The 14,139-nt window shown below is 41.8% G+C and overlaps 1 protein-coding gene across 1 annotated transcript; it reads right to left on the bottom strand.

Annotated features, from left to right (window-relative positions):
* Positions 1 to 3,061: 3,061 nt before the first annotated feature.
* krcp (kelch repeat-containing protein) lies at positions 3,062 to 13,863 on the bottom strand (the record flags this gene model as incomplete). Its single annotated transcript, XM_080741422.1, has 12 exons — positions 13,771 to 13,863; positions 13,227 to 13,388; positions 11,772 to 11,853; positions 9,873 to 10,089; positions 8,921 to 9,016; positions 8,546 to 8,677; positions 7,575 to 7,762; positions 6,494 to 6,690; positions 5,561 to 5,655; positions 4,570 to 4,624; positions 3,981 to 4,078; positions 3,062 to 3,306 (listed from the first exon to the last, which is right to left on the bottom strand). Exons 1-12 carry the CDS (start codon positions 13,830 to 13,832, stop codon positions 3,062 to 3,064), a joined length of 1,629 nt encoding a protein of 542 aa, XP_080597548.1. The 5' UTR covers positions 13,833 to 13,863.
* Positions 13,864 to 14,139: the final 276 nt, after the last annotated feature.

The raw sequence follows: 14,139 nt of genomic DNA, 5'->3' as shown, positions 1-14,139 counted from the left end.
AGCCAAGAGGAGAAGAGGAAGGCTTGAAGAGGAGGTTTGTGGATCCAGTGAGAGCATACAGGTGGTTGGAGAGAGTGACCGAGGAAGACGCAGAGAAGCAGTACCAGAAGACAGCATCCTCGTCTGATCCTGTATCTTCTATGCAAACACACTTTCTCTCTCTCACACACACACACACACACACACACACACACACACTGGCTCAGGGGTGGCCGTTAGAGCGGCCGGATGGGAACCGCAAGGTTCCCAGTTCGATCCCAGGCTCCGCCAGAGTTAGTGTCCAAGTGTCCTTGAGCAAGTCTCTGAACCTCTAATTGCTCCCGGTGAGCAGGTTGGTGGTGCCTTGCATGGTTTCCTCCGCCAACGGTGTATGAAATCTATGAATGTGTGTTTGAATGAGTGAATGTAATGCACAATCTATGCAAAGTGCTTTGGATAAAAAGCTCTATATAAATGCACCATTTACTCACTCACTCAAAACACTTCTGGCCCACATTGCAGAAGGGTAAATCAAAATTCTACCTATAAGACATTTAAACGTATTGTGTAAATCCAGAAAACTCAGACACAGAGGCATGCTTTATGTCAGTGATCAGCCATACAAGAATGATGTTTAAAGAATGTGGCACTTGCCTTGATATAGTTCTTTAAAAAAGGCATTGCTCAAACTTCTGTGAGAGATGACACATCAGATTTTAATGTACAACCAATGCTATGACTACTGAGAACTACAGTAGCATCAGGATATAATGAAGGGTTAAAAGGAATTCCCCTTAGTGAAGAATGAGAGAACAGGACTTCCAGATGAATTAAGGGAAAGTCACTTTGCCTACCATAATAGCAGTCAATATTAAGTGAGTCTAACAGCTTCATTACCTCCCCAGACCAAAATAATTACATTATCATTTATCAACTTGCTTATGCCTCATGTCTTTTCAGTAGGCCTATACTGTCTCTGTTGGTTAAAAATATGAAATACATCACCCTTGTTAACACCTTTTCACTTACCTCTTCATCTACTACCACATACCCTGAGCTTAGATCCTAATAAAAATGGGGTGCTCAAAAGAAAACAAAAAGCTTGCAGTCTGTTGGCTTTAAGGGGGAAATGTGCTCCAGTGTCGCCATCTGTAGGATAATGAAGCACATTGCAGAGCATACATGCACGTTGTCAGCCAGGCAACCTAGATAATATTTGCAGACTTGTCTGGCAAGGAGGGGTTGAGGCATCGTTTTTCCCAATCATATTCACTCCAAACACATAACCGTGGCAGTTGTTGTCTGCTGTGCACTGCAGGGGAAGTGACAAAAGCAAGCAATATTTACCCAATGTGCAAGTGTTGCTCACCACAGAAAGAAAATCATCTTCCTCATTACGAAATGCATGTCGTCATCAAAACAGCATCCCACACGCTTTCATCTGATGCAACTGACCAAATCCACAGATTGTTAGGTGTTACATAGTAACTTGTTTTGAACATTCTGGCTGTGTAGTCACCTTTAGAAGTTTGCAACCAACAAATCTCCCCACACTTTTGATAACATATGGTCAGACCTTCTTTCCAGCTTTACATTTGCCTTAATCTAACTTAATCTGAGGCAATATCAGAGCATTGCTGGCTGAGAGAATACAAATAAACATCGGATTTGCCTAAACCTCAAATCCTCCTGCAGAGCTTAAGGATCAATATAAGGTCTTGTTTTTTTTTTTTTTTGTCCTGCTCAATAAAGCGTTCATTTAACTCCGGGAGTAAAATTTAATTAGAAAGTTGGCTGAACACTCTAGAAGTCTAGATATTTCTGTGTACCAATTTCCTCTGTGAAATTTGTGTTAAGAGAGAACCCATTAAATGGAGGGATGAACATTTACTATGACCATTTTAAAGTGATTGATTAATGACCCTTTCTTAGTTGCCCGGCTCATCTGGTGCAACATGTTGAAAGTTTTGAAAAGTAAACGTATCATAATATAAACACAATGTGCATGGCTGAAACTGTCAATCACACTATTCAATTTAGTCAAAAATCTATAAAATATTTATTTCATAACACCTACTGCTCCTATTACTTAGGATGGGTTAAATGCAGTTACCTAATTTCACTGTGTATGCAAATATACATTGACAAAATACTACAAAAGGAGTGTGGACTATATTATTATCCACAAGGATCCATAAAGTACAACTTCACTATTGGAAACAGTTTTCCAGAAATCTTCGTAAAATTACTGGATTACCAGTTTAATCACTTAAAACCCTCTATAAAAGAGACTTGAGTTGAAATTATATTTTGACCGCTTTGGCAAAAATAGCCAATCAGCTATTTTTGGCTAATGTTCCCATGCATCATGCTGGGGTTCAGGTGGTGAAATAAAAACTCTTCAGAGACTGGGTGAAATAGCCAGATTGTGATTGGCTAGACAAGGTGCTGACATTACTGCCACAACCTGTTTAAATATCACTGGTTTCAGTATACATTTAGAGAATGTATATTATTTCAAAAGAGATGGTTGAAGTATAAACATTTAATGAATAAAGAACAAGGGCAATATTCTGCAATGTAAAGCAAAACATAACTTGGTATTATTACTATATCAACAGATTCAACACAAATTCAAGGAAATAATTATCTGTAATGTTGAAACAATTCAATAAAACCACTTCATGCGAAACTAAATCGTACTGCTTCCGATGAACAGGTTACTGCCTTGCATGGTTTCCTCTGCTGTCCGTGCACAAATGGGTGCTTTGGAGTGTGCTTTGGATAAAGGCGCTATACAAATGCACCATTTACCATTTAAACTGACTATTTCCTTATTACAGGTTGGGATTCTGTGATTTTCCATGATCTAATTAAAAAGTTACATGTTTTCCAATGCAAGGCTGATAACATCACCCTTTTGTAAAGTTCCCCAAATATATACACAACTTAAAAAGAAAAACACTTGAATAACATACAATCTTAGAAATATAAAATAGATTACCTTTACATTTGAATTTTTAATGTCTCATGTAAAAAAAGAAACAAAACAAAACAAAAAACAAAAAACAAGCACAAAAGACTAAATCCCGTCAAGCAATTGCTCCACAGCGATGGTGGTCAGGTCGGAGTAGAAATTGCCTTCGTTGTCTCCTCCTCCGAACATGATCAAGGTTCTGGAGACACATCCTTTGCCCTCCTTGCCTTCCTGCTCCTCCCCGTAGCGGCATGGCGAGTGGCGGCGGGCGGTGTCCATGGTGGTGATGGACTGACCAGCCCGGGGCAAAGAGAGCTGTGGGTGACTCACCTCTGTCCAGCTGTTGCTGTCTGAATGAAATAACATCAACAAAGAGAAATGTTATGATCATTCACAGATGTCACTCACATGACTAAGTTCAAACAGGATAAAAAAGAAGTCATGCACTTCCAAAAAAAACTCTCCTAGGGTCGATACCCTCACAAAAACATGCAGTAATCCTGGTCTCAATAATGCCTCCCCCTGGCCAGCCGGGGCGCCTAATGGAGGGGAAAGGAACTGGTTGGAATAACGTGTTCCTTCCACGTGCTACGTCCAACCCAAGGGAAATCCCCACTGTCAGGTGAAAAGAAACAACTTGGACTACCCATGCATTGAAGGAAGCATGAGGTCAGTCCGTTGTCTCCCCAGGCGCGGCAGAGGGAGAGCAGAGCCCAGGATTACATAGGCAATTGGCACTGGGTGAAAAATGGGTTACAAAATCGTGGGATAAAAATTATAGAAAGGCAAAAAAACCTCTTGAGGTTAGGTGCTGGCCCCAAAGTCAACCGAGATCAAAGGAATAGAAGCAGAACCACAGAGCTGGCTTTATGTTATTTCTTTTATTTAATCAGGTGAGACTATTTTAACCACATAAACCCCAGCATCCCTGTTCTGGGCATGTCATAATAGGCAAATACTCAACAAAAATAGGTGAACATTTGGCAAAGAGACTTGGTGTAGAGGGGAGCAGAAATGTGCTCACCTGTGTCAAAGATAAACGTGTCATTGAGAGCGTTGTGGCCGTTGTAACCACCATGGATCAGGAACTTGGTGTCTGAGAGCACAGCGCTGCCATGCCAGCTATAAACACAAGAACAAAGGTTTGTAGACACACTATATACGTATATATATATATATATACGTATATATATATATATATATATATATATATATATATATATATATATATATATATATATATATATATATAGACGTGAGAAAAATAATGCACATTTAATGCAGATTTCTGATCATAGCAAAAATAGAGGATCTACAAGCTCACAAGGCATCAAATCACAACGTGTTGTGAGCTTGCAGATCAAGTGACCCCAGGATCCCAACCACCCCCCACCATCAAACACTGGACCAACAAACTGTCTTTCAGGTTGCACTACTGATCAGTTTGAGACACTACGTCAATAAACTATCTCAAATAATATCAAGTCATGGTCCTTGCCTCAGCTGAATGCATACTAGTAAATATTGTGTGTGTGTGTGTGTGTGTGTGTGTGTGTGTGTGTGTGTGTGTGTGTGTGTGTGTGTGTGTGTGTGTGTGTGTAGAAATAATGTACCTGCGTGGTGACGGGGCTTTTCCTGTCATCTTCACCGCAGAGAATTCCATCAGTCCTGAGAATCAAAGATTAAATTGTTAGAGTATGTGCAGAGTACAATCGCTTGCACAAAGCAACACTAGTCTATACATACAGTAATCACTACAGACAAACATCTGTGTGCCGTTTGTGTGTGTTCATACTATATACCAGGGGTACTCAATTACAGAAGCCCAGAGGATCACATGTACATTAACATCCATAAATGTATTTATTAACGTCATCCTTAACGTCATAATGTACTTACTACTGGTTTGAAAGCCACCCATACAAGTCTGTATTTAGTGTTTTTATGAGGTGGATGGAGATTGACCTCTAGAATAGATGAAAGTGTTGGATGAATGCATGTACAGTATGTATGATGTAATTGTCATTTTGTCATGGTGGCCTTGCAGATTTGTTTACTTTAATGGTTTTCTGACAAAAGGAGACTTGTTGGTTTTCCAAATGTCCCTGCATCTCCACAACTGCAAATTCTACTTTCCCTAAGGATTGACGTTTCTCATCATCACATTTCTGTCAAATTGGTGTTGAATCTTTGTCAAATGAGCATACAATATAATACCAGTTCACTTTTTAACTGTAATAATTATGTTATGGTAACCAAGTCATGTTGGGGGCCCTCAAAAGATGAGTTGGGGTTTGGATATGGTATGGATGGACCTGTCCAGTACTATACATTTTTAGCTCTGTCCTGAAATTGGTCCATGGTCATTGTCACAGCAGAAAGTCTGACACTAGCCCTATTCATTTCTAGTTTAGGTTCCATGAATGGGACAGGATTATACATCCTGCAATAAATAATAATGTGCACTAAAATCGAGAAATAATGTGTCTAAAAATAATTTAAACAGACAAACCTAACATGTGCGTGTGTGCGTGTGTGTGTGTGTGTGTGTGTGTGTGTGTGTGTGTGTGTGTGTGTAGGTGTGTGTGTGTGTGTGTGTCTTACCCAGGTCCAACATGTACATATCATTGTAGCACACAGGAGTGTCCCAGCCCCCAAACACATAGATCTTCCTCTCCTGCATTACACAAGCTGAATGTCTAGAGGACAGACACATCCAAACACAATTAGACCAAGATGTACAGTCTAGTGAAAGCTCAATTAGTCTCTGTCTAGAGCCTACTGATACGTCTGGTGACATCTAAATGTAATGATGAATGGGCTAAATTCCGTTCTGGCAAACCGGATTGACAGCGGGCACCGTGAAGTGGATCGGTCGGACGGATCTTGAGATATGCGAAGGACACAGATTTCTAGCCTTGCGTTGCCAGACACTCATCCGCTCCCCTGCCGGCGCTGTGATAAGAGTCTGGCACGTGAGGCTAACACATTTCTGGAGAACTGCATTGCAGAACCAATGCAAATACATTAGGGTGCTCGAGTCGTTTATATTGTGACGTATTATGATTTGTTCTCAAAGCAGTGGGCTTAGGTTCGTTAATCGTTAGCAGGCGTTCTTGATACTGTTCTAGCCCCATAAATTGAATTTAGATTGGTTTCTTTGATCTTAAGGCTATGGCCGTGTTCTCTGATGTTCCAAAGCGCTTTGGAAACCCAGAACAACTAGAAAGGTGCAATTCTGGGAAATTGCAAGTATGGTTGCACTGACGAGAGTTGCAAGGAATCCACTGGGAAAATGAATTCCGTCTTACATTATATATTGTGATGTCATGTGAAGCGTGACAACAGTGTGTGAAGCATGACCAAAAGCTTCACTGTTCTGTTGTGCAGCCTTACAACCAGGATAACATAACTCAAATGGTTTACAAAACACAGGTTCACTTTGCTGGCAAAAGATTCTCTGACCGAATACAATAGTGTGGTGCCTATAGCAACCACACTAACTACACAGCTGATATTTGGATCAAACCATCTTACCCCGAGCGTGGCGGTGGTGCGTCACCCGTGACGATGGGTTGGTACCAAATGGAGAGGTGGGGGTCGAAGATGTACAGAGACTGGTTGCAGCAGTCAGGCTCAGGATTGGGGCGAGGAAACACCCCTCCCAGAACGAACAGTTCGCCCCGGAACAGGCTACAGCTGTGGTAGGCTAGGGGTGGGACTTCACCCTGGGCCTGGAAGACAGAACATGAAAATAGCACCACTTGTGTTTGTTTTTCCCTTGTATGTGTCCCTTGTTATAATCTTTGGTCTGTAGGTTTTGTGTGTGTTGGGCTGAGTGGAGGAGTGAGTCTGTGTACGCATTATGAAGAAGAAAAAGAAAACCGTGGCTGGGTGGAATAACAACAACACTGAATGTATAGCTTACTGAGAGGCCAATCCCTTTTCCATTTTTTGTTGACTTTTGTGTCTGTGAACTTGAATTGTCAAGAAACTGTTGTACTCTGTGCTCAATAACCCAATACAAATATCTGTATTATATAAAAGAAAATATCACCACTTGAGCCCTATATTCTTCATTGTACAAACAGCAAAAATAATCTACAAGCTCGCAATGTATCATGTTGCAAGCTTGTAAGATTAGCTACTGTATTCTCGTCATTTAATGTACCCAAAATAGGGACGCCATGTTGAAAGTGGTTAAATGTTTGTATTTTTGCCAGACCCATGAAATGGGTAGGCCTACATAAGCAAATGTCGGTCTGTCTGTCCGGGTTTTCTATATAAAGGGTATATATGATGATGACATGATGATGACATGCCTACAAAAGGCATGATGTCATAAATGATGATGACAGACAGGGGGTCTGGCACAACCAGGTTGACCTGGTCTAGTTACTTGAGACATTGCTGGATTCAAATGCACACACACAGTCTCACACACACACACACACACACACACACACACACACACACACACACACACACACACACACACACACACACACACACACACACACACACACACACACACACACACACACACACACACACACACACACACACACACACACACACACACACACACACACACACACACACACACACACACACACACCTCCACCAGTGACCATTTCCAGCTCTTTGTATCCAGGATGTGAACGTCATTGAACCACTTCTTGTTCTTAGAGCCCCCAAACACAAAGATCCTTCTGGAATCGGGGTCGTAGGTCACGGTGTGGCCAATCCTGGCCTCGGGGGTGGGACCCTCTGCCAAGGTCTCAGCCGCAAACCACGACATGTCCTCTGTTGGATGGATGGACACAAGACCACAGCATGTCACAACAACAGCCCACATTAGAAACGAGTCCCCCAACTTTTGTCATGTCAGGATTAAGGAAATTCTCAATACATTGCGTGATTCCAGCTGCTCGGCGACAGCTTTCTGAGGGTTTCTGAATATCTGGCAGGTTAGATATTTGGCTCTATCGCAGACTGGGCTGCGATAAGCACTGCAAGAACTATCAGTTTCAATAGTGAGAGATCAGCACCAGCTGATCCTTCCTTCCTTGGGTCCATGTGTTGTGTCGTGCATCCAATCCAAAACAAACAGTGGAGACGATAACGGCATGGCTCCAAAAAAAGCAATGCAGACCCAAGAAAAGAAGGATCGACTGGTTGACATCTGGCAGAGACTTAGTCCTCGGTTTATCGTTCCAAATCTTTTTGAGTTCACAGCAGTGCACCAAAACATCCCTCTCAACAAATCAACAGCTTCATGCTGCAAACGTCAAGTCCCAAACAACACTCCCACTGATTGGCCGGAAGCTAGGCTACAACTCGGCTATAAGTCCTGTGAAATATTTTGCAATGTGTGATGCCTTCTTGGTGATCAATGTTGTTGTGAAAACCACAACGACATTATGACAGCCGATAAGAAAGACTGTGAAATACTTTAACGTCCGCGACCACTTCAATATGTTGCAGTGTGTTCCTGCCTTAACTGCATTTATTTCATAATCAATCTTTTTCAAGAGTTGTATCCCTTTCTCTCCTAGCTTTGGAGTCGCAGTGCATATTGAAGCTGACCTGTGCACAGCTTCCACATGGGGTCCTTGCAGAACTGCATCCTGACTCCCTGTCCTCCAATCAGTAATGCAGTCTGATCATCAATAGGACACAGCGTCTGACCCCATCGAGCTGATGGATTGACCAATGGGGCTGCAGGGGAGGTGATATAAGAGACAGCCAGGGATTAAAGAAACACACACAAAAAAAACTTCTTGTTGATTCTCATCGCTTATAGGCAGCACACATACTAAAATAAGGCCAAGCTAAGAGAATGAACTGTATTTCACCCTAATGTATTGAGAGCACAGACACATACAAACTCAATTGGACACTGAAGTCCTTATACACGCAACCTCATATTGGTGACGTATGAGTGCACACTCAGAAACTCACCTGTCTGCGTGATCATCTTGGTCGAGCCAGCTTTCCTGTTTGCATTCTGCAGAGGTCTTTTTACAACATTCCCCTGCACATCTTCAACTCTGTTTTCTGTGGAATGTTGCAAGTTCAGATTTGACACTGCACAAAGGAAACCCCCCACCAATGTTTTATTATTTATTAGACCTTTATTTATACGGGTGAAATGCCATTTGAGATACAAGATGGGACCCCTTTTAAGACGTGTTTAGGGTAGCAGCAGGTCAAGACCTTTTGAAATTAATTGCGACCGTCAGGTCGCAGTTACTATCAAAACCTCCACCTGTCTGTCAGTCTGTCAGTCACATGTCACACGTCACACATTTGCCCTACTCATATCTCCGCCACCATTGCCCCGATCCATGCCAAACTTTGCACACACACTCCTTGGCTGCCAAACCACAACCTCATTTCTCACATGGCCCTCTTCTAGTGCCACCATGAGGCATTTTTGGACACCCTAACCCCTACAGATTTTGCCCTAAAATTACGCAAAGCGGTATACAGTTTCTCTAAAGTCATGTCATCAACATGGATCTGTCCCATTTCCCATATTGACTCCTGATTGGCTACCATTGCCTTCTAAAGTTTGTGTATGCGACCTGACGGTTGCTTTATATCTCCCGATTAGGGAGTCTTACTGGTGTTAATAATAATGACAATAAGCTTCCCCCAGCTGATTGCTGCCCAAGTGGTCAGACTTGAGCGCAGGGAAGGAGCCGCTAGATAATCTATATATATATATATATATACACACATTTCTTTTCTTCTTTTTTTCATCATCCAAACAGAGAAGTCCTCTCTGATAGCATTAAACGACATTAAACAACGTTAAACTCACTTTGCATGCGCATACCCTACAGGCCTACACTATTACGAGGGTAGGGTTAAAATATCAAAACCAGACAGTGCAATCACACCATCTCACCTGTTCCCTTTGTCTTTGCGTTGTCCCCTCCGTTGGCAAACAGCTTGTGGCCTCCTTTGGCTTGACCCCTGATCTTTCTCTGAGGCGTCACCTTCTTGGGGGAACCGTTAGGGCAAATGTTCTCTTCCTCCCCCATCTCCCCCTCCTCTTCGTCCTCTGTCCGTACCCGCCTCTTTTTACCTTTCACCCCTGGCACTGCGTTGGGTACAGTGGTGCACTGCAACAGCACAGAGGACAGAGAGCAGAGGGCAGAGGGAATGAATAATAATCTTTATTGTCCCAAAAAGGCAGTGTTTCTCAAACTTTTCAGATTTCAAGGTCTCCCCCTAACTCTGACAGTGTACAAATGGAACCAAATGAACCCGCTGCCAGAGTTACATACTTGTAAGGGTCAATTTAGACCCCCATAAAAGGAACCTAGAGAATCTCTGAAATCCACTTTGAAAACCACTGCCCAAAGGGATATTTGTCTTCACAGTCTGTTCTAAAACAACAAAACACACCAGTGACACCACATAACCATATAGCCCAAAACAACAAACCACACGACACAACACCAACACAATACATGAGGTCTGCAGTACACACAGAAAAGTTCAGAAGTCTGGCAGACATTGCTTGTTTTCACACACCAAAAGAAAGCAATAACATATATTGTGCGCGTGTTTCATTTAGGCATTACCGTGTGCCAGCATGGAAAGCTTGTGTACAATTAACTTTCGTGCAGAAACACCTAAATGAAACGGAGCCAAGCCATAAGGTTAACCTTATTCCCTTTAGCTGCGACTCCATACTAATCCAATTAAAGAATTACTTGGTAACCATTTATCAAATTAGTTTCAGGTCATTAGATAAAAGGGATTGTAATATAGCCCATTGGTGGCTTTCATTTTACCCAAAAACATGGGTCTTGGCATTGGATTTGAGGATTTGGCAAATCCTTTAATTGATACAGTGGAACATTTTATCCTGCTACAGGCTCAGCATCCAATTACAGTGTTTCCCCCAGGAAGAGCTAGGCTCCCTTCATTAACCACTTCCAACATATTAAGCCTACTTTGGCATTTTTATATAGTATTTTCCCCTTTCAAAAATAGGTCTTCTGGACTTCTGCAGTAACACTTTTTTTTCGCCAGGAGAAGCCATGATTAATTAGCTTTGAAACACACTTGACAAATTAAATTCATGACGACAAGGTAATCATTTTGCAGGAATGTTCCAGCCTAGCCTGACAATTCTTGGCTATAAAAGTCACTGGGGGAAACCGTGCAATTTCATAAGCAGTGTGGGAGCATCCCAGAACAAGAAAATAATCCCAGAACAGGAAAAGAGCACACACCAATTTACATTACTGCTCTCAAATGTACTCGGAGCATCCCAGACACATTACCTGTGGAGTGAATTCGGTCATGATGGGAATGTACCATGCGTCTGGATCATCAATTTTCACCTGAAAAATCATATCCTACATCAAGAGCAGAGTCTGGAATAAAGTCTACTAAATATCTGCTGCCGCTTCTTCTTGTTGTCCCTTTGTTTCCCCTGTTTCCTTCTCCATTCATTACCCTTATGCCTCTTCTCTAAAAACGGAAAATGTTGGGAACTTGTACAAAGAAATGATCATATCCACTCTTTACACCTGTAAATTTATGATATGAAAATAAAGTTAATAATAATAAACTGTATTTGTATAGCACCTTTCATGACATGAAATGCAACTCAAAGCGCTTTACAGAGCAGAAAATGAAGCACAAGTGCCTAAAAGAAAATGTACACCTGATTACAATAAAGCAAAACAAATAAAAGTATAAAACATTGAAGAACATTTAAAACATCAGTAAGGACTATCAGGTTGAGTTTGCCTATAGTTTATACTTGGTTGGTTGGTTTGAAACTCACCAGATCTCCTCCCACGAGGGAGATGTTCAGTGTGACTCCGTCTGTCCATGTCACTTCTTCCCACCGCTCCCAGGACAGACATCTGGACAGGACAACATTCGGCGCACAGTTACAAAAGGGTCATTTGCAGGCTAGAAGCTACATGATGTTAAATGATCAAACCTATGGTTAGTTGTTCAGAATTACTGGACTAGACTACAGATTATTCAGAATAACAAACATAACAAACAAGTAACATTAAAGTTACATTCATTACATTTCTGCATCTTTCAATATTATGGATAGTTTTAGAGCAATCAAAAGTACAATGTTAGCTATTATTGAGTCACTAAGGTAGCAACTAGTGACTTTTCCCTGACACTTTACACCTACAAACACAGCTAATTGTTTGTTGGAGCGCCCGGCCAAGTTGGATCCACCATGGAGGAATCGAGAGCCAGTCTCTACACTGATGGCCAGGAATGTTTACCCTATCCATTGGATACCCTAATTCATTCAGAGTAACTTTTAATATTTTAAATTTTTTTGTTTCATATTATGTACAGGGCTTTCTGTCTCATTCATATTTTGAGCTGGTCCTGACTGTCCTAGCAAACTTCAAAGCCAACTTCTATGCACAAGAATAATTGGGAGAGTTGGCAAATAATTAGTATACTAGTAAGACGCCTCAGGGAGACATGTGACCTCGCCCTTTACGCCATGTACTGTATATGGAGATATGCTGTGAGACCCCAAACATGCTTACTCAGTTATCCGTTATGTGAAAATCCTATGATGTCTATCACATCTGACATCATACATACAATCCCTTTTATGCCCATACATGGAGATCCTTGTCTGAACCAGCCACACAGATATAGGCTGTCTTCCTCCATATATGGGCATTCCCATATGAAGTCCTGTTAAATATGGGCTTAATATTGATGACATCAGGGATCTCCATATATGGGCATAAAAGAGATTATGTTAGCGTGGTTCCCATGACATCACAACATACAATCCCCTTTATGCCAATACATGGAGATCTCTGTCTGAACCAGCCACAGATATGCCCTAATGGGCTGTCTTCCTCCATATATGGGCATTCCCATATGAAGTACTGTTGGATATGGACTTAATATTGATGATATCAGGGATCTCCATACATGGGCATAAAAGGGATTCTGTTCCATGACATCACAGTGATGTCAAAGCATGATGTCAGAGCGGCAAACCCATAGACCACGCCTGACACTGATTCCCCTGACACATCACTGTGACATCACATGTCACAGTGATGTGTCAGGGGAACCACAGTGTCAGGTGTTATAGACAGACAGACAGACAGACAGACAGACAGACAGACAGACAGACAGAGATACGGTCAAGCTGGGACCGTTCACATACTAAACCTATGGTCGCAATAAATACTATCTTACGGTTCTCTAGTCTAGTCTATTGAAAATAAATACATACTTGTTATAATGCGTCAGTTTGCCAATAGTGATGGGGGTCCCGTCAGCATCATTGAGCTCAGCATTTACACAGATCCTCTCTCCCCACGGTCCGTTGGTGAACAGCACCACCTGGCGAGCGTTTGGTGGAACTGCCACAGAAGTCCTATTCGACCCATTGGCACTGGATTAAACGGACAAGAACAACAATTTAATGTTGTTGCTGCTGCTGGTCCCACGGCTGCAAGCAACCACCGTCCATACATGTTCATTAGCAAAATGAAACCCATGGAATAACGTTGATCGTCTTTAAGCAAAGGCATATCATTGTATAATAATTGTGTTATGGTTACACTCCCGCATTTTTTTTGTTTAAGAGCGCTCAAATGTACAAACTTTGTTCTACAAAGCTAGCTTTTTGATACACAGGCTAACCAAACGGTAACGACGACCGATCACATTACATTACAAAGCTATTTTACAACGCAAATGTCGGCAGAGAAAACAATTCTCACAAAGTAGCCTACTAAATAAATAAACAAAACAAAACAAGAACGTAAGGTTACCATAGAATCCTCTGAGGTGGATTGTTTAGCCCCAAAACAGCGTACACTCCGAAATCGTCCATCCTTGCTTCGCCCTCCAACTGAAGCAGGTGGTTAATAAATGTTATTGAATGCAAGTCAGTTTTTAACTGCTATTTATATGTAAATATTCTGTAATCTGTACATTATCGTATCTGAGGCTACTAGTAGCTACTCCCACCGCCGATCCGAAAACCCCGCGCCAGCGCTTGACTAAGATAATAAGTGCGCTTGTTTTTATTTTTCTTGCATGCAGGGAGGGAGGGGTGGTGTTTCTGTCTGATCCAACCACATCTCTACTCAATTCAATTCAGCTCAAATGAGCTTCATTGTCATGAGAAAACAAAGCAA

Source organism: Nannobrachium achirus, assembly GCF_963921795.1.
Source record: "Nannobrachium achirus genome assembly, chromosome: 14".
NCBI lineage: Eukaryota > Metazoa > Chordata > Actinopteri > Myctophiformes > Myctophidae > Nannobrachium > Nannobrachium achirus.
This window is presented reverse-complemented; position numbering and strand designations above follow the sequence as displayed.